Raw genomic sequence first — 24,890 nt, 5'->3', positions numbered from 1 at the left:
GGCCTGTTAATAAACACAGAAAAGTCCATGTTAACGCCAGTCCAATGTATAGAGTTTATCAGAGCGGTTCTTGACTCCACGCAGGCCAAGACCTTCCTTCCAGATGCGCGTTTTCAGGCCTTGTTGGACCTGATCTCCCACATAAAGAGCCATCCAAGACAATGCCTGCGACTGATGGGCTGCGTGCATGTATGTGGTCAGCCATGCCCAACTTTATCTACGATCTCTGCTGGCATGGCTGGCCTCGGTCTATGTCCCCAGCAGGCACGACTTGGACTGTGTGGTCATGGTGCCAAGCCACATCCGCTTGTCCCTGGACTGGTGGCTGGATCCCGAGTCAGTGCTGAAGGAGTTCCTTTTGCGACCCCATCTTGGACATGTCATATCTGGGATGGAGCCCACCTGAGCGGGCTCAACACCCGAGGCTGCTGGCTACAAAATGATCTAACCCTTTATATCAATGTCAGGGAGCTCAGAGCGGTTCCCATGATGGCATGGTTCCCGAAAGATCGGGAGCGCCTTTACCCACATGTCCGGGACCTGGTCTTCTGCCTTGGGACCTGAATTTTGTGCTGTCAAGGCTTATGGGTCCCCGCCTTCGAACCCTTGGCTTCCCGCTCACTCCTGCTTCTCTCCTGGAAGGTCTCCTTCCTGGTTGCTATAACTTCAGCCCATAGGATCAGGGCACACGCGTTGGAGCCGCCGTATACGATCTTCTATAAGGATAAGGTCCAGCTGCATCCTCACCTGTCTTTTCTGCCTAAGGTTGTCTCCCAGTTTCATATTGGTCAAGACACATACTTACTTACCAGTCCTTTGTCCAAAGCCTCATGCGCATACCCTGGATGTCAGATGGATGCTGGCCTTCTACATAGGTAGAACAAAGCCATTCCGTAAGTCAACACAGTTGTTCGTTGCAGTCGCAGACAGGATGAAAGGTTGTCCAGTGTCTGCCCAGAGAATCTCATCTTGGATCATGGTCTGCATCTGCTACTGTTATGAGCTGGCGAAGGTGCCTCTGCCGGTGATCGTGAAGGCCAGGGCCGTCTCTTGCTTTTTTGCCGCCCCAAGCGGCGAAGGGGGGGGGGGGAAGAAAGATAAAGCCGTGATTGGCAGCACTTCGGCAGCAGCTCTACCATGCCGCTTCATTTTTTGGTGGCAATTTGGCGGCCAGTCCTTCTCTCTGAGAGGGACTTGCTGTCGAAGACCCGGACGTGCCGCCCTTTTCCATTGGCTGCCCCAAGTACCTTCTTCCTGTGCTGGTGCCTGGAGCCAGCCCTGGTGAAGGCTCATTCAGTTAGGGCACAGGCATCTTCAGCAGCCTTCCTGGCGCAGGTGCCAATCCAAGAAATCTGTTGGGCTGCCACCTGGTCATCCGTCCACATGTTCGCGTCACACTACATGCTGTCCAAGCAAGCTTGAGACGACGCTGGCTTGGCAGAGCAGTGCTGCAAGACTGTGAACTCCAAGCCCACTTCCGTGGATCCTGCTTGTGAGTCACCTAGAATGGAATCGATATGAGCAAGCACTCGAACAATAAGAAACGGTTACCTACCTTTCGTAACTGTTGTTCGTAGAGATGTTGCTCATGTCCATTCCATTACCTGCCCTTCTGTCAGACTTGTTGGCAAGACAGAACTGAGAGGACGTAGAGCTGGCGGCCCCTGATATACTGTGGCATGAGCGCAGCACTCCAGAGTGCACCACAGCGACCCTAGGGGTACTGCTAAGGCAAAAATCTCTGACGATTGTGCACGTGGGCAAATGCTCTCCTAGAATGGAATGGATGTGAGCAACGCATCTCGAAGAACAACAATTACAAAAGGTAGGTAACCGTTTTTATCATGTTCTCCTTTCAGAATATGATTATCTTAATTGGCACATGGTATCACTTACTGGATAGTTCCAGTAGAATAAAAAGAGGCAGTGAGATCTTTGATCACAGGTCAACTTGCAACATGGACCTCTCTGCATACTATTGATGCGTCTATTCACACCCTTCACCAGGTTCTCCCAGAGTCACAACAGTTCAGGAGAGAGCAAGAGGGTTATCAGATCCTGTGGACTAGATTGATGGCATCTTGGATTCTAACTTCACTCCGCTGGAATTCTCAGAGAAGTCCAGAATACAGTCAAGGAACTCCCCTTCAACGGGAACGAACTTTGTAGTGCTAAACTGATTATACACTACATTCTTTAAAAGATTCTCGAGTTACATTGAGGCATTTGGGAGTTGAACACTCCTTAGCTTAGAAGAAGAAAACCTCTAGACATCAAATGTATTCCAGATAACCTTCTGCGTTTTCATACTACCAGCCTTATCAAAGACCAGAAAGAGGTAGTAAGAGACCTTCATCCATTATGACTGCAACCACTATAAGGCTGTTTCTGTCTTCCAGATAGTTTGACAGTCACTTTGAGAGCTGTCAGAAACCACTCATACCTGTTCCCTACCCCATTTGGGAATTCTTGCAGACTTCCTGAAAATAAAATAAACAAAATTATCACAAACCAATGGATTCCATAGATGATATAAAAAGGTTACTTCTTCGAGTGCTTGCTCATTCGATTCCAATTAAGTGTGCACACACTGTGTGCACGGCCGTTGGAAAGTTTTCCCCTAACAGCATCCATTGGGTTGGCTGTGGAGCCCCCTGGAGTGGTGCCTTCATGGCGCTCAATATATACCCCAGCCGACCTGACGCCTCCCCAGTTCCTTCTTACCTCCCGTGATGGTCGTTGGAACTGTGGTGTCTTGCTCTGCTTGATCTCCACGCTTCCTTAGCTTTCTAGATAGTTGTTGTTAGTTTGGTTTATAGTTCTTGTTTTTTGTTTTTAGTTAGTGTTAGCCGAGTTGGGGGGTTTCCCTTCCACCCTGACTCTTCTTCTTGGCTCCAAGCCCAAGTCCCTGGGATTCAAGCCCTGCAGGTCCTGCTCTAAGCCATGCCAATGGGTGACCCCCATGACTCTTGTCTGAAGTGTCTGGGGGAGGCTCATCAAGCCGAAAAGTGCAGGATCTGCAAAGGCTTTTGTCCTTGAATTAAAAAGGAGTAGGACTTTCACTTGAAGCAGCTCCTTATGGAGGTGGTTCTTAGCCCTCAGCCTCCTTCGGTGCAGCAAGACCCAGCACCGATCATTTCGGTGCGCAGCACCCTGGCGGTGGTAGTGGAGGTGGCACCGCAGTTGGACTTGGACTGAGACCCATGGCACTGACACTCCCCGACACCATAACCGGCGACATCGGCTCGGCACGGCTCCCACTCTCTTGGTCAGAAGTGGCACCGGGAGGAGTGGTAGATACGCTGGAGGGTAGGGATAGCATACAAAGGGACCTAGACAATTTACAGGATTGGGCCAAAAGAAATATGATGAGGTTCAACAAGGACAAGCGCAGAGTCCTGCACTTAGGATGGAAGAATCCCATGCACTGCTACAGACTAGGGACCAAATGGCTAGGCAGCAGTTCTGCAGAAAAGGACCTAGGGGTTACAGTGGACAAGAAGCTGGATATGAGTTGACAGTATGGTCTTGTTGCCAAGAAGGCTAACAGCATTTTGGGCTGTATAAGTAGGGGCATTGCCAGCACATCGAGGGACGTGATCATTCCCCTCTATTAGACGTTGGTGAGGCCTCATCTGGAGTAGTGTGTCCAGTTTTGGGCCCCACACTACAAGAAGGATGTGGAAAAATTGGAAAGAGTCCAGCGGAGAGCAACAAAAATGATTAAGGGGCTGGAGCACATGACTTATGAAGAGAGGCTGAGGGACCAATGACTGGAAGTTAGCTAATGTAACGCCAATATTTAAAAAGGGCTCTAGGGGTGATCCCAGCAATTACAGACCAGTAAGTCTAATGTTGGTACCGGGCAAATTAGTTGAAACAATAGTTAAGAATAAAATTGTCAGACACATAGAAAAACATAAACTGTTGAGCAATAGTCAACATGGTTTCTGTAAAGGGAAATCGTGTCTTACTAATCTATTAGAGTTCTTTGAAGGGGTCAATGAACATGTGGACAAGGGGGATCCAGTGGACGTAGTGTACTTAGATTTCCAGAAAGCCTTTGACAAGGTCCCTCACCAAAGGCTCTTACGTAAATTAAGCTGTCATGGGATAAAAGGGAAGGTCCTTTCATGGATTGAGAACTGGTTAAAGGACAGGGAACAAAGGGTAGGAATTAATGGTAAATTCTCAGAATGGAGAGGGGTAACTAGTGGTGTTCCCCAGGGGTCAGTCCTAGGACAATCCTATTCAATTTATTCATAAATGATCTGGAGAAAGGGGTAAACAGTGAGGTGGCAAAGTTTGCAGATGATACTAACTATGCATCCGAAGAAGTGAGCTGTAGCTCACGAAAGCTCATGCTAAAATAAATTTGTTAGTCTTTAAGGTGCCACAAGTACTCCTGTTCTTTTTGCAGATGATACTAAACTACTCAAGATAGTTAAGACCAAAGCAGATTGTGAAGAACTTCAAAAAGATCTCACAAAACTAAGTGATTGGGCAACAAAATGGCAAATGAAATTTAATGTGGATAAATGTAAAGTAATGCACATTGGGAAAAAATAACCCCAACTATACATACAATATGATGGGGGCAAATTTAGCTACAACGAGTCAGGAAAAAGATCTTGGAGTCATCGTGGAATATTCCAGTGTATAAGACGACTTTCTATATAAAAAAAACCCCCCAAAAATCGTCATCTTATCGCCCGTATAATAACAGCGGCGGCTGGGGGATTTAAAGGGCTCTCTCTCCCAGCGGGCAGCCCAGCCCCAGAACCCCCGATCCCCCGCTGGCTGGGAGGCTCTGGGCTCCTCCCGGGCCCTGGGCCCAGGCAGCCCAGCTGCCCTCTGAGGGATGGCTGGGCTGGGCTCTCCGCTCTCCGCCCAGGCCCCCCAGAGCCCAGCCCAGGCTGGCCCTGGCTGCCCCAGGCTGGCTGGCGGCCGCAGCTGGGGGGCCCCGCTGAAGCCCTCTGACTCCCCCCGCTGGGCTCTGCCTGGCGGGCTCGGGCAGCCTCCGGTGGCCTCGGGCCAGGGCTGCCATTTAAATCCCCCCACGGCTCTTGGGGGCTCCTGGATCTGCTCCTCTCAGCCCAGCCGGGGCGACTCTCTGACTCCTCCGGACTGGGCGGAAGGGGGCGACTTAGGGGAAGGGGTCATCTTATATAGCTATTTAACTATAAAAAAACCTATATATTTATACGCCTTAAGCCCTGTCGTCTTATCTGGTAGTTCTCTGAAGATGTCCAAGCAGTTTGCAGAGGCGGTCAAAAAGCAAACAGGATGTTAGGAATCATTAAAAGGGATAGAGAATAAGACTGAGAATATATTATTGCCCTTATATAAATCCATGGTACGCCCACATCTCGAATACTGTGTACAGATGTGGTCTCCTCACCTCAAAAAAGATATTCTAGCACTAGAAAAGGTTCAGAAAAGGGCAACTAAAATGATTAGGGGTTTGGAGAGGGTCCCATATGAGGAAAGATTAAAGAGGCTAGGACTCTTCAGCTTGGAAAAGAGAAGACTAAGGGGGGATATGATAGAGGTATATAAAATCATGAGTGATGCCGAGAAAATGGATAAGAAAAAGTTATTTACTTATTCCCATAATACAAGAACTAGGGGTCACCAAATGAAATTAATAGGCAGCAGGTTTAAAACAAATAAAAGGAAGTTCTTCTTCACGCAGCGCACAGTCAACTTGTGGAACTCCTTACCTGAGGAGGTTGTGAAGGCTAGGACTATAACAATGTTTAAAAGGGGACTGGATAAATTCATGGTGGCTAAGTCCATAAATGGCTATTAGCTAGGATGGGTAAGAATGGTGTCCCTAGCCTCTGTTCATCAGAGGATGGAGATGGATGGCAGGAGAGAGATCACTTGATCATTGCCTGTTAGGTTCACTCCCTCTGGGGCACCTGGCATTGGCCACTGTCAGTAGACAGATACTGGGCTAGATGGACCTTTTGGTCTGACCCGGTACGGCCATTCTTATGTTCTTATTGTTTAGTCTGCAAAAGAGAAGAATGAGTGGGGATTTGATAGCTGCTTTCAGCTACCTGAAAGGGGGTTCCAAAGAGGATGAATCTAGACTGTTCTCAGTGGTACCTGATGACAGAACAAGGAGGAATGGTCTCAAGTTGCAGTGGGGGAGGTTTAGGTTGGATATTAGGAAAAACTTTTTCACTGGGAGGGTGGTGAAGCACTGGAATGGGTTACCTAGGGAGGTGGTGGAATCTCCTTCCTTAGAAGTTTTTAAGGTCAGGCTTGACAAAGCCCTGGCTGGGATGATTTAGTTGGGAATTGGTCCTGCTTTGAGCAGGGGGTTGGACTAGATGACTTCCTGAGGTCCCTTCCAACCCTGATATTCTATGATTCTATGGAAGTCAGAAAAGAGTGGCTCTCCTACGCTGAGACCAGCTTCCCTGGAGCCAGTCACTGGGGCGTGTCCCAGAGGGGAGCACCCAGGAGCAAAGGCCACAGCCCCAGCACCGTTGACGCCGGCCCTGAGGGGGATCCATTGAGTCCGGTACCACTGGACTCCCCGACCCGCAGAGCGATGGAAGTCCAGCTACCTTCTACCCTGGACACCTTTGCGGCGGCAAGGGACCTTATTGCCATGATGGCATCGGGGTCTCCTCAGCTCCATGACAAGATCCCAGTGCCTTTGAGGTCGGCACCATCTCAGGGCAAGCCAGTGTTGATCCACCTATCGGCACCAGAGGTCGAGCTGCAGTACCATTCCCACTTCCTGCATCGTTCCCGACGCTGCTCGGAGTTCCAGCCCTGCTCTCCATCATGGCGCTGGTCGTACTTGCGGCACCACTCCAGATCGCATCGCTCTTCCAGGTCGTGGCGCCATTCTGCCTGCCAGTCACGGTCATGAAGCAGACCCTGAACCCGGCGCCATTCGTCATCTCGGCCCCACTTCATGTCAAGGTGCTGATCCCGGTCTCGGCACCGCACCCCAGCTTCATGGCACTACTCCACGCCTCCCTGTTGGCGCTCACTGATGCAGATTTGCTTAGCGCTGCCCTGGCCCTCATGCTCCGGCTCTCGCTCCTTGGGATCGGAAATGGGTTTGAGGTTTTTGGACCGTCGCCAGTCAGACTGTGGCCTCCCTGATGTGGGGAAAGGGTCATGGCAGGCACGTGGACAGGGACCCACCCAGTGGCCGTTTTGGACTCAGTGGGTGTACCATCAGGCCCAGGGTGCACCATCTGGAGCTTCCTGGTTAGCTGCCTCCAAGCCACGGGTGCCAGAAGTCACTGCCAGTCGGCCTGCTCCTGGGGGTATGGAAGAAATGGCATGTGCTCTTCCCGCTTTGGGTCCCACTCCGACTCCGGTCCCTGAGCTGGATCTTGCAGTTGGTGATGCAGGACATCGGGTCCCCACACCGCAGGGGGGTCAAGACGACTCTTTCCCCCGTGGCCTCCTCTTCCTTCTCTCCCAACAAGGCACTGGCAGGCACCTCTATCTCTGGGCCACACCCGATTGACATCCATGCCCACCAGGCCCTCCTGTGCTGGGTTGTGCACAATATGAACCTACAGGCCAAGGAAGTGGTGGAATTGGAGGATCCTGTGGTGGACATTTTTGCCCCAGAAGGCCTGTCAAGGGTGGCCCTGCCTCTCATCAGGATCTTCCAGACTAATGCCAAAACCATCTGGCAGACCCCGGCCTCCATCCCTCCCTACAGCCAAAGGAGTGGAATGCAAGTATGTTGTCCCCTCGAAGGGGTATAACTATTTATTCATTCACCCACAGCCCTGCTCTCTTGTGATTGCAGCTGTGAACAAGGAGCGACATGGTCAGCCGCCCCCTGTGCCCAAGTCGAAGGACGCCAAGCGCTTCGACTAGTTTGGACGTAAAGTTTACTCTACGTGGGGGCTTCAGCTCCGGATCGCCAATCAGCAGGTGCTCTTGAGCCGTTACAATTTTAACTCCTGGAACTCCATGCTGAAGTTCAAGGAGCTTGTGCTTCTTGAATCCAGAGAGGAGTTTGGGGACCTGGTTGACGAGGGCAAAACAGTGGCACAGACCTCTTTGCAGGCTTCGCTAGATGCTGCAGACTCGGCTGCGCGCACGTTGTCCTCTGGGATTGCCATGAGGCGCACCTCCTGGCTGCAAGCCTCTGTTCAGCAGACGCTGCAGGACCTACCCGTTGATGGGGAGGGTCTGTTCATGGAACAGACTGACTCTAGGCTGCACAGCCTTAAAGACTTGAGGGCAACAATTAAGTCACCCCGGCAACCCAGCGGAAACACTTCAAACCTCAGCAACCACAGCAGCGCTCCTACCCTCCTCGGCCAAGGCAGGATTTTTATAGATGGTGGGGGCGTAATGGCAGGAGGAAACCCTCTAACTCCCCATCTGGACAGGCCCAGGGCCTGAACAAGCCATTGTCGGACTCCAAGCAGGCCTTTTGAAGTAACCCCAGATGCTACTCTCCCTTTTTTGAATCGTTTATCCCATTTCCACCGTGCTTGGTCGCAAATAATCACGGATCGCTGGGTCCTTCGCACGGTGGAAGTGGGATACTCTCTCTCATTTTGTTCCTGCCGGCTCTCCCCACCCTCCTTGCCTGTCCCTCTTCAGGGATCCTTCTCACAAGCAACTCCTTATTCAGGAGGTTCAGGTGCTCCTCGCCATGGGGGCCATTGAGGAGGTTCCAAGGGAACTAAGGGGCAGGGGGTTTTACTCCTGATATTTCCTAATCCCCAAGGCCAAAGGGAGCCTTCGTCCCATCCTGGACCTCCATGGGCTCAACAAATTCATGGTCAAGTTGAAGTTCCGCATGGTCTCCCTGGGCACCATTTATACCTTCCCTGGATCCTGGAGACTGGTATGCCACCCTCGACATGAAGGACGCATACTTCCACATAGTGATTCATCTGGTACACAGATGCTTCTTCTGCTTTGTGGTCAACCACGAACATTACCAGTTCACGGTCCTTCACGGCCCCGTGTGTGTTCACCAAATGTATGTCAGTCATGGCTGCCTTCCTCCTTCGACGGCAGGTGCAAGTATACCCTTACCTCGATGACTGGCTGATCTGGGGCCGCACCAGAGAGCAGGTGCAGTCCCACCTCCGCCTGGCCAGGGATACGTTTCGTTGGCTGAGTCTCCTCCTCAACATAGCAAAGTCAACCCTAGAACTGACCCAGAGAATAGAGTTCATCGGGGCGGTTCTGGACTCTGTTCAGGTGCGGGCCCTCCTGCTGGACTCTTGTTTCCAAACTATCGTGGGTATCATTTGGGGCCTTTGGAGCTTCCCAACCTCGATGGCAGGATGCTGCCTGTCTCTCCTCGGCCACATGGCTTTGTGTACATATGTGACCTGGCACACCAGGCTCTGGCTCCGGCCGCTGCAGGCCTGGCTTGCTTCGGTCTATTGCCTGGGGCACGACAGCCTGAACTTGGTGGTCACTGTTCTGGAGCAGGCCCTCGCCTCCCTCCGCTGGTGGCTAGATCCCCGGGTGGTGTGCGAAGGGGTCACCTTTCACAGCCCACAGCCTTCCTTGTCCCTGGTCATGGCTATGTCAGCCCTGGGGTGGGGCGCTCATCTCAGAAACCTTCAGGCTCAGGGTCTGTGGTCCCTGTCCACCCTCGCCCTGCATATTAACGTTCGGGAGCTAATGGTGGTGCATCTTGCTTGTCAGGCCTTCCGGGAGCACCTGCGAGGTGGTTGTGTGGCGGTTCTCACGGACAACACCATGGCCATGTTCTACATCAACAAGCAAGGGGGGGGCCGCTCCTCTCCCCTCTGTCAGGAAGCCCTTCGACTGTGGGAGTTCTGTATAGCCCGCTCCATTCACCTGGTGGCATCCTTCCTTCCTGGGATCCGGAACACGCTGGTGGATCACCTCAGCAGGTCCTTCCACTCTCATGAGTGGTCTCTGCGGCTGGATGTCATCCACCCCATTTTCCAAAGGTCGGGGTTTCCCCAGGTGGCTCTGTTTGCCTCCTGCAGCAACCGGAAGTGCCCAGCATTCTGCTCCTTCCAGGGTTGCTGCCCGGGCTCCCTCATAGACGCGTTTCTGCTTCCCTGGACGGGTTGCCTGCTTTTACACCTTCTCAAGATCCACAGAGATGGGGCGAGGGTGGCTCTGGCGTGGCCCTCGCAGTATTGGTACACCACACTGTTGGAACTGTCCACGGATGTTCCAGTTCCGTTGCCTCTTCTTCCCGACCTGCTCACTCAGGATCATGGTCGCCTCTGTCATCCCGACCTGTGGTCTCTCTACCTCACAGCATGGCTGAACCCTGTGGAGCTTCTGTGTTCGGACTCCATATGACAAGTACTGCTGGGCAGCAGGAAGCCCTCCACTCGAGCCATGTATCTGGCGAAGTGGAAGCGGTTTTTGTGTTGGTGTGACCAGCACCACACCCTCCCCATCTAGGCGCCAGTGCCCCTCATTTTGGAGTACCTTCTGCACTGGAGACAGCAAGGCCTGGCGGCGTCTTCCGTGAAGGTTGACCTCACAGCCATCTCGGCTTTCCACCCGGGCGTGTCTGGTTGCTCTATCTTCGCCAACCCAATGGTTGCTCATTTTCTCAAGGGCTTGGACTGCCTCTACCCTCAGATCCAGCAGCTTCTCCCTGCATAGGACCTTAACCCGGTCCTTTCAAGGCTCATGGGGTCCCCATTCGAAACGCTGACCACATGCTCCCTCCTGTATCTCTCCTGGAAGACAGCTTTCTTTGTCACCATCACATCGGTGAGGTGCATCTCCGAGCTGAAGGCCCTTACCTTGGAACCGCCTTACACGGTCTTCCATAAGGATAAGGTACAGCTCAGACCTCACCTGGCCTTTCTTCCCAAGGTAGTGTCAGCCTTTCATACTAGCCAAGATATTTTCCTGCCTGTTTTTTACCCTAAACCTCACGCTGGTCCCCGGGAGCAGTGGCTGCATTCCCTCGATGTCCACAGGGCCCTTGTCTTCTGCATCGAGTGCACTAAGCTGGTCAGGAAATTGACCCAGCTTTTTGTTGCAGTGGCGGACGGGATGAAGGGTTTCCCAGTCTCCTGTCAGAGGATCTCCTCATGGATTACATCCTGAATCCGCACTTGCTATGAGCTGGCCAGAGTACCAACCCCAGCTCTCATGGCTCACTCCACTAGGGCCCAGGCCTCGGCGGTGGCATTCCTGGCCCAGGTACTGATCCGAGAAATCTGCAGGGCAGCGACTTGGTCCTCGGTGCATACCTTCACCTCGCGCTACGCCATTGTCTGGCACGCCAGGGACGACATGGCTTTCGGTAGAGCGGTACTGCAGTCTACATTGCTTCACTCCAACCCCACCGCCTAGGTAAGGCTTGGGAGTCACCTAATTGGAATCAATATGAGCAAGCACTCAAAGAAGAAAAAACGGTTAGTCACCTTTGTAATTGTTGTTCTTTGAGATGTGTTGCTTATATCCATTCCAAACCCGCCCCCTTCCCCTCTGTCAGAGTAGCCAGCAAGAAGGAACTGGGGAGGCATTGGGTCGGCTGGGGTATATATTGAGCACCATGAAGGTGCCATGAAGGCACCACTCCAGGGGGCTCCACAGCTGATCCAACGGATGCTGCTAGGGGAAAACTTTCCAACGGCCATGCACGCGCCTAATTGGAATGGATATGAGCAACACATCTCGAAGAACAACATTTACAAAGGTGAGTAACCATTTTTTCATGCAGTTCCAGGAGCTTCCTACCCCACAACCGCCTTCCCTGTCCCTTTTCAGAGACTCCTCTCAAGAGAGACTATTACATGAAGAGGTGCAGTTCCTTGTATCTCTTCTATTTCTCTGAAACGTTCCTCTTCAATTAATGGGAGGATTTTTTGTTCCTGTGGCTGTCTAATTCCCAAGATTGACATCTCATTCTGGACTTGAGAGATCTGAACACCTTTGTTTGCTTGTTCACACTGAGAGTGGTGACCCTGGCTTCAATAATCCCTAAATTGGATCCTCTAGGCTGGTTTGCCATTCTGTGTCTGGAAGATGCTTATTTCCATCCATTCAGTGCACAGGAAATACCTGTGGTTCATAGGTGGGAAGATAAATACACTGCCAGTACATATGGTTGCCTTTCAGCTTGTCTACAGCCCCAAGAATATTTATAAAATGTCTGGCTGTAGTAGCAGCACACCTAAGAAGGCAGGGCATTTTAGAATACCTGTACCTTGACAACTGGCTGATTCAGGGAAGTTTTCCTCAGGAAATCACGAACAGCATACATCACATTCTACAGCAGTTCTCTATTTTGGGGCTTGATATCAGCAAAGACAAATCCTCTTTTAAATTCCATTTTTTGAGTCACTTATAGACTCCACCACAATGAAGGCATATCTGCCATGAAGCAGATTTGACAATATATTTCTCCTCATAAATCAACTACAGACAAGCCCTCCGATACCAGTAAAAACATGTGTACAATTGCTAGGGCATATGGCTTTGTGCACATTTGTGACTCAATTTGTTGGAATTTGCTTTTGTTGTTTATTAGGATGGTACTTACCACCCAATAAACATCATCTAGACGTGTTGGTTCAGATTCCCCCAAACACTCTATTTTCCTTAAATGGTAGAAGAACCCAGATCAAGTCTGCAAGGGTGTTCCTTTTTCTCCACTGCTCCATACCAAGGTTCTAGTGATGGATGCTTCCACTTTGGGATGGAAAGGATCATCTGGACACACATGGAGCTCAGGCACGTAGTTGCAAGAAGAGTCTCACTTACACATCAACATATTGGAGCTCAGAGTGATCCAAATAGCATGTGCCACATTTGTTCCTTACATCCAGGCAAAGAACATCTGATTAATGACTAACAATTCCACAGCTATATTTTAGGTAAACAGGGAGGAGCCAGATCTACTCCTCTGTGCCAGGAAGATATCCTGTGGACCTGGTGCATAAGCAATCAGGTAACGTTTTCAGCCTTTCATCTGCCATGGTGTGATGCTTTGGGGTTCACCCAGGCCAGGAAAGGGGTTCAGTCAGCACTTGCCTTGCAACTATGGATACTTCAAATGCTGTGCTTCTGTGGCTCACAGCCCTGGCACCAACGGCCAGCAGACAAGCATGAAGATCTCATCTTGGCTTCCACCACCGAGTTACTCTTTGCAAGGGGACCTCAACAACCCTTCCAGCCCCGAGTTCTCCACAAAAGCGTTTCTCTGCCGTGCTCAGCCACTCTCACTATAACCGTCACAAAACCTTATTAAGTTGGCTGCTCCTTTAAAGAGACAGTACACAGCAGCCTGTTAACTGGGATTAAAATGATATCCTCTTGTTATGTTAAGAGATCGTGAGGATGAAGATGGTTAAGCCCTTAGCAATTTTGAAACTATGAATAGAAAAGAGTGGTGGTGTTGACTTCTTAACTTGTGTCACTGCCTCCCAGCCCTAAAACCCCACTCAGATTAAATGAATTTAAACCACTTCAGAATGTTGACCTATTGTTGTTTTTATTCACAGTAACAAAGGTATGGAGCACCTTCTGAGCATGAAGTGTAAAAATGTGGTCCCAGTCTATGACTTGCTGCTGGAAATGCTGAATGCACACACGCTTCGAGGTCAAAGAAAGTCTGCAGTCACAGATTCTGAATTTGGCCCATCAGAACAAACTGATACTAGAGATGATATGCGGAATATGGCAGAACAGTAACTTTATAATTACCTGGAAGATCAGGTTTGTAGGAAAGTGTGAAGCAAAACAACATTATTTAGAGCTGTCAAAAACTTGATATGTTTTATGAATCTTAGACAACTTTTTTGGGGCCCTATTCTAATCTTTCAGATTTGCACGTTTATCTTGGATAAAGCTGTATATCACCTCCTGTATTGTGCAAAGCACATCTTGTCCATGTTTCTGACATAATACTTTGCACTTACACTAATGCTTTCTGTCTGAGATTTATGAACACAATACCCCTGTGAGATTGGAAATTATTACCCCTTTTTAAAAAATGGATAAACTGAGGCAGAGAGAAGCTAAGTGACTGGCTTAAGAATCCACAGCAAGTCAGTGGAGAGCTGGGAATAGTGTCCTGACTCCAATATATCAACATATGAAATGTACAGCTGTTACATCATGTGGGAGGGATTTGATTATGTGTATATGATGACGATCACTGGGGAAATGCCTACATTTCAGTTAACATGGTTAAAGTGCCAAGACACATGCAAAATTTAAATGAGTTTATTCCTTGTATGATTATGCAATGGATGCAGATGGAACACAGAAACGCTTCCTCAGGCTTCATTTGAGCCACTCAGAATTGTTTCTGGGACCACTTTAAAGACCAGCTCCATAAACATAAAAACAAGTTTCTTTGTTTTGTGAGCCTACTCTTCGTATTTGAACTGTTTCTTTGTGCATGGTTCTCAACTGCTTAAAGGTTGACTTGACTGCTTAGTCATTTTCATTTAATACTACATTTTAAAATTTATTGTCACTGAGATTAATGTGCTGTTTTGTGTATTTATGATGACTTAATGTGTGATAACTGTATGTGTAGGTATGAAGGATCAAGACATTAATGTTTATTATGTGCATTAGTAAAAATAATGTGATACAGTCCATTGAACTATTTTTTTTAATGGTTTCCTAGGCAATTTCACAATCTTCTCTTCACTTCCATCTTGAGTACAGAGGTGTCTAGCAGTATTGTCAGGTTCGTGGGGTTCTGGTGATGCAGTGTACATAACTGTAGGGAGTGGTAGCATGAGTAGAGATGAGGCTCAGCTGGGATCTGCTTTTACTTACATGAGTCAGTTTTGCTCTCTTATTTTCAAGTGGAAGCTGCATGTAACTTGCTTTGCTAGGGAAGCTCTACCCTAAGTTATGCTTTTTCAACCCTCCTAAAAGAACCCTAAATGAGAGAGGGGGAAAATGCCTGTGGGATAAATTCATGGAGGATAGGTCCATCAGTGATTATTAGCCAGGATGGGCAGGGATGGTGTCCCTAGCCTTTATTTGCCAGAAGCTGGGAATAGATGACAAGGGATGGATCACTTATGAAGTGCACTGCTTCATGTGTGGCAATTCGTTATTGGCATATCACTAAATATGTAGTCATATGAAATGTCTGTCTTGTTGATTTCTGCAGCTGTCCAAGGTGCACTGAGTCTGAGAGGACATATAATATGGTCCATAGCCTCAGCTGGAAAATAAGAAAATACTTTTTCTGTCATTTGCTTATGTAATATTCTGTTTCATGCTAGAATTAAACTCATTAGCCTTTGATCATAACACTGGAGATTAATAGACTTGACTAGATACCATAGTGTTTAGTTGTATATTGTGGTCATTTTAGGTATGTGACTAAACTAAATTAGAGATTGATTTGATGTCCATATAAGTCAATGGGGGAGGCTTTCTGGTGATTTCTATGGGATTTGGATCAGGCCCTTAATAGGGAAATTTTGTTGGTTCAGTGGCATATTGTAAATATTACTCAAGCTTTTGATCTTGACATTTTGAAGCCAAGGACATTGTATTTTAAAAGAAGGGTAAACACAAGTGTTTTCAATGAATCAGATTCTGATCTGTAGACTTGTTTTGATCTCATACTATAACAAATGTTGAGGACAGTCTTCATACTTGCTAACTTTAAAAAAACCACAAGGATATTGATGTATTTTAATTTTCTTATATTGCAGCGGTTCTCAAACTGTGGTTCGGGACCCCAAAGTGGATTGTGACCCCCTTTAAATGGGGTCACCAGGGCTGGCATTAGATTTGCTGGGGCCCAGGGCTGAAGCCCAGGCTCCACTGCCTGGGGCCGAAGCCAAAGGCCGAGGGCTTCCACCCTGGGTGGTGGGACTCAGGTTGCAGGCCCCCTGCTTGGGGCTGAAGCCCTTGAGATTCAACTTTGGCCCCCCTGCCCGAAGCGGTGGCGCTCAGGCTTTGGCCCCCCCCACCTGGGGCAGTGAGGCTCAGGCTTCAATCCCCCTTCTGGGTGTCATGAAATAATTTTTATTGTCAGAAGGGGGTCGTGGTGCAATGAAGTTTGAGACCCCCAGCACTAGTGTAATAGCTACTGTAACAAATGGACAGAAAAAATATAGATATAGTTTTGAATTCACAGGTGCCTGTTTTGATTGAAACTGTACTGAGCAGTACATATAGTTGTCTAAAAAGTGTTAAAAGATGTAGTTACATGTTGGCTGAACCACTTGTCCCATTGGTCTTTTTTGTTTGGAAACTCTATGTAACTCTTTATAATTTTTTTTAAAAAATGTTTACATGATCACTGTGTGTGTGTGTGTTTAAATAAAAAAGTCCTGCATTCATGTGCAGTCCTACAATAAACACATGCAAAAGAAAATGAAGAAAACTATTTGCTCTAAAAACTATTTTAAAATACCCTTCAAAGTTATTTTTATTTGATTTTTGAGCAGATATATTAAGGAAGGGTTGCAATTGCAACTTTGTCATTTTTAGCTTATTTTTGCTGAACCAATATAGAGAGGTCACTTATTTATTTTTTTTCTCTTTTTAAGTCTTGCTTTTTTTCACTTGTATACATTCTTCAGTGCAACAGCTGACAGCTAGTCTCACTGTTAATGTAGGTACACCTCTACCCCAATATAACGCAACCCGATATAACACTAATTCGGATATAACGTGGTAAAGCAGTGCTCCAGGGGGGTGGGGCTGCACACGCTGGTACTGGTACTAGGGGAAAACCCCAGGGATTCCATACAGTGCTGGGATTTCAAGGACTGGTGGCTTGCCAGGGAATGGGATGCCAGGAGCAGATCGGGGTTTGCCCCTGCAGGAGCTGGTGCCAGGAAGATGCCTGACGCACTCTGTTCCCTCCTGTGTCCCTACTGGAATCCTTGGGGTTTTCCCCTAGTACCGGGGCCTTCTTCCCACTGCCCCTACTCGGTGGTCTCCAAGAGACAGGCTGCCGCTCCCTCCAGCTTGGCACCGGATCCAGACTCCAGTACCTGCGCTGGTATCGAAGTCCAGGAGATGTCCCTAGTGGACATAGTCAAGGCAGAGGAAGGATCCCCTCCTCCGGTGCAAACCTTCTTGTCTTCCCCAGGATGATTTCAGGGCCTATTAGGACCTTCTGAAGCAGGTCGCTTCAAACCTGGGCTTTGGAGATAGAGGAGCTCAAATAGACATCACACAGCCTTATTGATATCCTGGCTGAAGCAGCTCCTTCCAGAGTGGTCCTGCCCATCAGTAAGGCGGTGATGGGACCAGTCAAGGCCCTATGGCAAACTCTTTCTCTGGCCCCCACTTCAAAGAGGGAAGAGAAAAAATACTATGTGCCAGCAAGCGGGTTCGATTACCTGTACTCGCACCCTCCCCCAGGGTACCTAGTGGTATCTGCAGCTAACTATAGGGACAGGCAGGGCTAGTTGAGTGCTACCCCGAAACAAAAAGATGCTAAGAAACTGGACCTTTTTGGAAAAAAAGTTTATTCCATGGGTAGCTTCCAACTGCATATCGCCAATCAGCAAGCTTTGCTGGGGAGATAGTTTTAATCTCCCTGAATAAGTTCAGACTCCCTGCCCTCAAGAGTTGACGCTTTGCAGACCCCCCTAGAAGAGGGTAAGAATGTGACCAGGACCTCTCTCCAGGTGGTTCCGGATGCTGCCAACTCAGTGGTCTGTCTGGACACTGGCCTCCATGGTCACCATGAGGCGCCGTTCCTGGCTCCAGTCTTTTGGTCTTCCCCATGAGGTTCATCAGTTAATCCACGACCTCCCATTTGAAGGCTCCTCCCTTTTCTCGGAGCAGACAGACACAAGACTTCATGGACTGAAGGACTCAAGGTCCACCCTACGACCTGTAGGGCTATATGTTCCATCTGCCTCTAGAAAACACTTCAGGCCGCAGCAGCTTCCTCGGTTCTTGGGAGCTGCAAGACAGGCACTCTACAAAAGAAAAGGCAGAGGTTATAAACAGTGCCAACCATTCCCATCCACCTCAGCCTACCAGTCAGAGCCTCAGAGTTACTCTGGCAGTCTCAAGCAGGCCTTCTGAAGGTGAGCATGAGAGTGCTGTACAAGTCACCATTTCAGGTCTGCTCCCTCCCCCTCCCATTTCATTTTTGGACCATCTGTTGCTCTTCAGCCCAGCTTGGGCATCCATAACATTGGACCAATGGGTCCTGAGTACAGTGACAGTTGGATATACCCTTCAGTTTTTATCCACCCCTCCCTCCCACCCTCCACTCCCATCCCTCTTCAGGGACCCTTCTCACGAGGAACTCTTTATCCAGGAGATGCAATCCCTTTTACATATGGGGGCGGTAGAGGGAAGTTCCTTAAGACTTGAGAGGGAAGGGGTTTTACTCCCGATATTTCCTAATCCCAAAGGCAAAAGGGGCCTTTCTTGGACCTGTGTCACCTCAACAGAAATCTCAAGAAACTGAGCTTTCTCATGGTCTCCCTAGCCTCCATCATTCTCTCCCTGGATTCTGGAGACTGGTATGCCACCCTTAACTTAAAGGACACATACTTTCACATTTCTATCTTCTGTGACCACAGAAGATTTCTCAGGTTTGTAGTGGGTCATTACCACTACCAATTCACCACCCTTCTGCCTATCGGCAGCCCCGAAGGTTTTTACGAAGTGTATGGGGTTGTAGCAGCCTTCCTCAGGTGTTGAGGCATTCAGGTCTACTTGTTCCTCAATGATCGGCTGATCAAAGGTCAGTCACAGGCTCTAGTGCAAGACAGCATCAGCACAGTCCGAACCATGTTCAGGGTGCTGGGCCTGCTGATAAATGAGCAGAAATCAACTCTTGTTGTTCAGAGAATAGAATGTATTGGTACAGTGCTCAACTTGACCCAAGCCAGGGCCCTCCTGCCAGCAGCTCGCTTCTAGACCATGACAAACCTGGTATCTAAGGTCATGGCCCACCCAATCACAACAGCTTGAGTGTACTGAAGCTACTGGATCACATGGCGGCTTGTATTTACGTGGTTCAATATGCAAGGCTGCGCCTCAGGCACCTCCAGATGTGGCTAGCATCAGTATAGTCCCTGAGCAGCCACCACTTGGACTTAGTACTTACAGTCCCTCCCTGGGCTGGTGGAAGGAACCAAGGTGGGTAATGATGGAGGTGCCCTTCGTTGCCCCACTACCATCTGTGTCAGACCTAGGGTGTAGAACCCATCTCAACAACCTCAGGGCCTCTGGTCCCAGGAAGAGCTCTTCTTGCACATAAATGTCAGGGAACTCAGAGCAATGTGCCTGGCTTGCCAAATATTCCTTCCCCAGGTCTCAGGTAAGGTGGTTCAAGTCCTGGCAGACAATACAGCAGCCATGTTCTATATCAACAAGCAAGGAGGGGCCCGATCCCCTGCCCTGTGTCAAAAGGCAGTCGATCTATGGGACTTCTGTGTGAGACACTCCATTCATCTTGAGATATCTCACCTCTCACTCCACCTGATTCTGATTTCACAAGACAATGGCTGGTTGCTTCACCTGAACCTCACCTCCCTGAACCTAACTGCATGGATGCTGCATGGCTGAACCCTGAAGAACAGGCCTGCTCAGAACAGGTTCAATGAGTCTTGCTAGGCAGTAGAAAGCCTTCCACTGTTTGGTCAAGTGGAAACATTTCACTTGTTGGGCCTCTGAATGGGATCTCTCTCCATCTCAATCTTTTCTTCAGTCTATTTTGGGCTATTTGCTCCACTTACAGCAGCAGGGTCTGGCACTCTCATCTATTAAAGTTCATTTGATGGCCCTCTCAGCCTTCCATCCCCCAGTGAATGGCAGATCAGTTTTCTCCATCCGAAATGATGGTCTGGTTTCTCAACGGGTTGGAAAGACTCTATCCTCAGGTTTATGAACTGACCTTTCGTCCCTTCCCCCATGGGACTTAAACCTTGTCCTGTCGAGGTTTACTGGCTCCCACATCGAACCATTAGCATCATGCTCCCTACTACTTATCTCCTGAAAGATTGCCTGCATGGTGGTGATCACCTTGGCCAGAAGGGTCTCTGAGATCAAGGCCCTTAGGTCAAGGACAAGGTCCGACTGCGCCCTCATCTGGCCTTCCTGCCAAAGGTGATATCACAATTCCACAACAACCACCTCATTTTTCTACCTGTCTTCTTCCCAAAATCTCACAAGAATGACGGCTTCATACATTGGATGTTAGGCGGGCCCTCACCTTTTATATTGAGAGGACTAAGCCCTTCCGCAAATCCACGCAACTCTTTGTGGCAATAGTGGAAAGGATGAGAGGGCTACCTGTGTCAACTCAAAGAATCTCATTCTGGATAACCACTTCTTTTTGGGTTTGCTATGAATGGGCAAACATCCCACCTCCAGCCATCATTACTGCTCATTCCACAAGAGCCCAGGCTTCATCATCAGCATTACGTGCACCGGTACCAAACCAGGACATCTGCAGAGCCCCAACCTGGTTGTCGGTTTATACCTTTGAGTCCCACTATGCCATCATCCAACAGGCCCGATGCCAGTTTCAGGAGAGCAGTGTGGCAGTCAGCACATCCATGAACTCCGAGACCACCTACTGGGGTACTGCTTGTGAATTACCTAGCATGGAATGGATATGAGCAAGAACTCGAAGAAGAAAAAATGGTTACTAACCTTTTGTAACTACTGTTCTTTGAGATGTGTTATTTATGTCCATTCCATGACCCACCCTTCTACCCTCTGTTGGAGTTACCGGCAAGAAGGAACTGAGAGGGTGCAGGGCTGGCAGCACTCCTTATACCAGCTCATGTGCACATGGCTCCAGAGTGCCCTAGAGCTGGCCCAGCTGATACCACTGAGGGAAAAATCTCTGGCAACAGTGCATGCAGTGCGCACATACCTAGCATGGAATGGACATGAGCAACACATCTAAAAGAACAATAGTTACAAAAGGTTAATAACCATTTCTTCACAGAATACAAACAACTTGAAATGTTCTGATACTGTGAGAAGAAAAGGGAGCCACAAATGGGAAGTATCCTGGAGAGAGCCAGGCGAGGGGAAAACAGTATATGGAAAATGAGGAAGGGAACAGAAGGGGGAAAGGGAGGTAAAATGGTGTCTCACATATCAGGGATAGAGGTTCCGCAGTGTCCCCCATGTTTTAAGAGTCTTGGTCCCACATTGCAGCAGTAAGAAGTTAAGATGTGTGGATTTGAATGATTTGTTGACTAATCATTTTCTCTGTACAAGTACTTGTTCCCATGATTTGTATCAGCCATATGGTTAACTTAAAGGTTGAAAGGTAGAAACCTGTGGAAAACATTACATTTTGTTAATTGAAAACTTTCCCAGTGATGGCATGTTAAATATTGATAGATGTTATGTTTTTCTGCTAGAATTGTTTGCTATTTTAATATCTTTATTGTGGTTATATTAAAGAGAACTTATTCTGATGGCTGAAGTCCTTCATGATCTCCCAATGTTTTCCTTTATTCCTGGCCTCCTCACTCCACTAAAGCCCCTACCAATGATCTTTGACTTCTGAGGGTATGGCCATTCCTGGAAGATAGATTTATATAGAAAGATATACACACTATTTAGAGCAGCTTGTAGGTGATTCAGCTTAGAATATGAAACTAACAGAAAGGGACTTGCACATCTAGGGCTGATCCTGCCAGATGCTGAGCCCCTCTCAACTTCCATTCATGTCATTGGGATTTGAAGACCAACATCCTTCAAAGTCAGGTCCTTTATTTCCAGGGCCTATTTCTGCAAATGTACCCCTATCATCTAATTGTGCACTGCAGTATCCAAAAAGTTTGGCTCTATCCATTATAACATTTTTGAAACTTGAATTATGAATTTTTGAAAGGCATGGCCCAAAATGTATGCTCTGAATCTCTGAGGTTGTCCAAATGATACCATGTAGCCATGTATTGAAGTAGCTGTTCCACACTAGAATACACTTTGGCACAGGTGTACTAAAAATGTGGTTGTAATTACAGCATGGAATTTTAATGCACAATGGTACTGCCAAAATATATATATTTTGTTTGAGGAGCCTACATATTTATGATGAATGAATGTTTGTTTATAAGTTTCTTTCATACTTTGATGGCCAAGATTTTCAAGTGACTAGTGATTTTTGGGTGCCTCCATTTTTGAGTGGCCAATTTTAGATACCTTAAAGGGGTATAGTTGGCTTTATCCTAGCCTTTCCTGATGGTCTCTCACAGGGGGAGTGTTGAGGCCAGCTGATGGGAAGAGAAAAGGCATTATAGTTTGAGGAGGGGGTGGGGCTGGAGTGTGGGGCGCTCTGCCATTCCTTGGTTGGCAGAATGGTCTGTAGGAGCCTGTTCTAGCTGGTGTACACCTTGTGGCTGCTTTACCTTGTACGGGGAGAGGTTGGCAGGAGGCAAAAAGATATCCTCCTTTACACTCAGCATAGCTGAGGATTGTGTCCTTATTGTAAATAGAATGGATGCTTGGATTGCTGCATAGGTGGGGGGTTGAGAATAATGAGAACATATCTACTTTTTATTACTACTTTGAGAAACAGGCATGTTACATTAGTGTGTCTATTTATATCCCACTAAGGTGTTGATTCAGCAAGGCAATTAAGCATGGGCTTGAGGCTGACTCGATGCCTAAAATATTGAAGAAAATTATATAAGCATATACAAGTAGATGGATTGTTGAAGTGTATACTGAACATTACATATACTGTCTATATAAGACCACAATTCATCTGAGATAAATGATGATAAATTATAGCGCTGTTGTATATTGTTACCATTATGATTTAGATAATTTTTATGTATATTCTTTGAGTAACAAAAAATAGCTAATATTATAAACTATCTTTAATGCTTAGATATACTGACAAATCTAAAAAAAAAAGGACAAAATCTTTTTACTCATTTAACATTTTTAGCCATGTAAATAAAGGTGTATTTGTGGGCAATGTAAAAACGCATTCATTTTTATCAAGTTTTGCTACTAATAAATTGTAGTGATTCAAAAGGGATGCTGTCGTTCATCTCTATGCCTTTACTTCTATCTACGCACCTTAAAAAAAGTTTTGCAATCTTTGTTACCAAGAATTAACTGAATGCCTAGTATGCTGTGGTCAGTATCAGTTCTTGTCTTTCTCAAGGCTTTTAAAGACTGCCACTTTAGCAGGATGCTAATTTTTAGTGGTACTGGCTAAATAATGGATTTTCATATTTTTTGTGGTTTGCTTTCATGAAAAGCAGTTAGCATCTCGATGAATTGTTAATACTGTACAGTGATTGTGAATGTGTACTGTTCCCATAGTTTTGTATTCTAAATCCTGCTTCACATGTGTACCTTCAGTGAAAAAGTTAAAGTTAAAACTGAAATGTTTTTAGAATTTGGTGCCTTTTCAAATATTTTGTGAATGCCAAATCAAGTGGAAAAAATTACCTTATCTCAGCTGCTTTTTACTTCTGTAAACTTGTGGTATTTTTCAAGTAATGTGTATTTCTTTGGATTGTAGGTTTTTGTGGTGGAATAAACAAGTATCATACAAAGCGTAATGTATTTTTTTGTTAGTAGTAGCTTTTTAATAATTTGCTGGAGGTGACTCACTTTAAATCACAGACTTGATTTTTCCCTTATTGTTTGGCAGCAAGGATGAAGGGTGAACTGGAACTTTTGGGTTAAACTGATCCTGATGCAGCCTACCTCCCAACATCTAAAAACTCTTTCCAATCACTAGTAAAAGTAGACCCAGTGAACTATAGAAAATTATTAGAAATAAGCCATCTGTAACGTGTGATCTACATGAGAAATAGCTAATTTCCTAAGGAGTAAAATAGTTAAATGAGAGTCTACCAACTTCAGGAATGTTTTGCTTTACCTCATGTACCACATCTATTTGCAAAACTTAATTCTTTATCTTAAAAAAATTCTTCTTTCAACAGCCAACAGCCCAGCCCTAGGAAGTAACCCTACAGTGAAAAATCAGAGGCCAGACTTCAGTATCAAGCTACGAAAGGGTTATTGTAATCAACTGAGAGTAAAAATAATTTTGAAGAAGTCTGAAAGATAGCTTGGTAAGGTTCTTTTCCAACTTATTTTTTTGGGACATTTTGAGATATGGTAAAAGCTCCTTGTATATTCTATATCACATCACCTTGGAAATTTGATAAATTGTACGTAATGAAGGTAAATTGTAGACTGAAATTTTCCTTTGACCTTTAATTTTCCTCTTACAAAAGTTGCTTAATAGCATACATATTGAATATTGTCTGTCAGCAATTTAAAATCAGTACTTAGCAGAAAGCTTTACATGGGCATTTATGACAAACTGGGAAAGACTGTCTGGATTTGATAAAGGTGTAAAGAACTAAAAATACAGAAGCTCTAGACAAGATAAAAGTAATCCGTTTCAAAATGAAATAAGTATAGGTATAATGCAGGGAAGAGAGGGATGGGGAAAGAGGGGATAAAATCACTCTTCCCTTCTTTCTTACCCACTGATACAATATTGCTGAAAAATTGGTTTGAATCATGTCGACTACCCTCAAGCCCGGATTAGCAAAAACATTAAATGTAAAGAAATACAAAAATGCAACATATATGCAAAAGTCAGAAAAGCCAATTGATTATTCTCAAAGACACTAGTGCATTAAGCAGTGCCCTAAGCATTAATGTGCTACATCTCGGGGACTAAGAATTTGGGGTCACTAATAGGAGACCCCTGTGCCAGGGAGGACTTCTGGTTGGTGAGAAGCAGAACAGCTTGGATTCTGCTTCTTTATACTTGGAATCTCTCCTCCTCAGTCTGTCGTTCACTATGGTGGCGCCACTCCCTGCTAGCAGTTCCTGAGAACAAGCTAGAGTGGGGGCTCTAGTGCACACTGGGTGTACAGGCCTGGGGCATAATCTATTTACATTCACTGCAGGGAGATTTTAAAGGACTCTCCTCTTTCCAAAGATGCAAACATACA

The 24,890-nt window shown here is 47.1% G+C and overlaps 1 protein-coding gene across 9 annotated transcripts in view; it reads left to right on the top strand.

Annotated features, from left to right (window-relative positions):
• Positions 1 to 24,890, top strand: part of ESR2 (estrogen receptor 2) — a 175,387-nt gene that overhangs the window by 87,082 nt on the left and 63,415 nt on the right. For 4 of the 9 annotated variants that reach the window (XR_005597560.1, XR_005597562.1, XR_005597561.1 and 1 more), the window contains exons 11-12: positions 13,473 to 13,686; positions 23,862 to 23,993. Coding sequence is in view for 4 of the 9 variants with exons in the window: in XM_039534661.1 (XP_039390595.1) it covers positions 13,473 to 13,662 (190 nt within the window). In the remaining 5 variants the exon portion in view is untranslated. Of the gene's footprint in view, positions 1 to 13,472; positions 13,687 to 14,608; positions 14,672 to 23,861; positions 24,133 to 24,890 lie in introns of those variants that run through there. The other 5 variants (XM_039534661.1, XM_039534658.1, XM_039534657.1 and 2 more) reach the window with 2 other exon arrangements.

Source organism: Mauremys reevesii, linkage group 4 (genome assembly GCF_016161935.1).
Source record: "Mauremys reevesii isolate NIE-2019 linkage group 4, ASM1616193v1, whole genome shotgun sequence".
Classification (NCBI taxonomy): Eukaryota; Metazoa; Chordata; order Testudines; family Geoemydidae; genus Mauremys; species Mauremys reevesii.
This window is presented reverse-complemented; position numbering and strand designations above follow the sequence as displayed.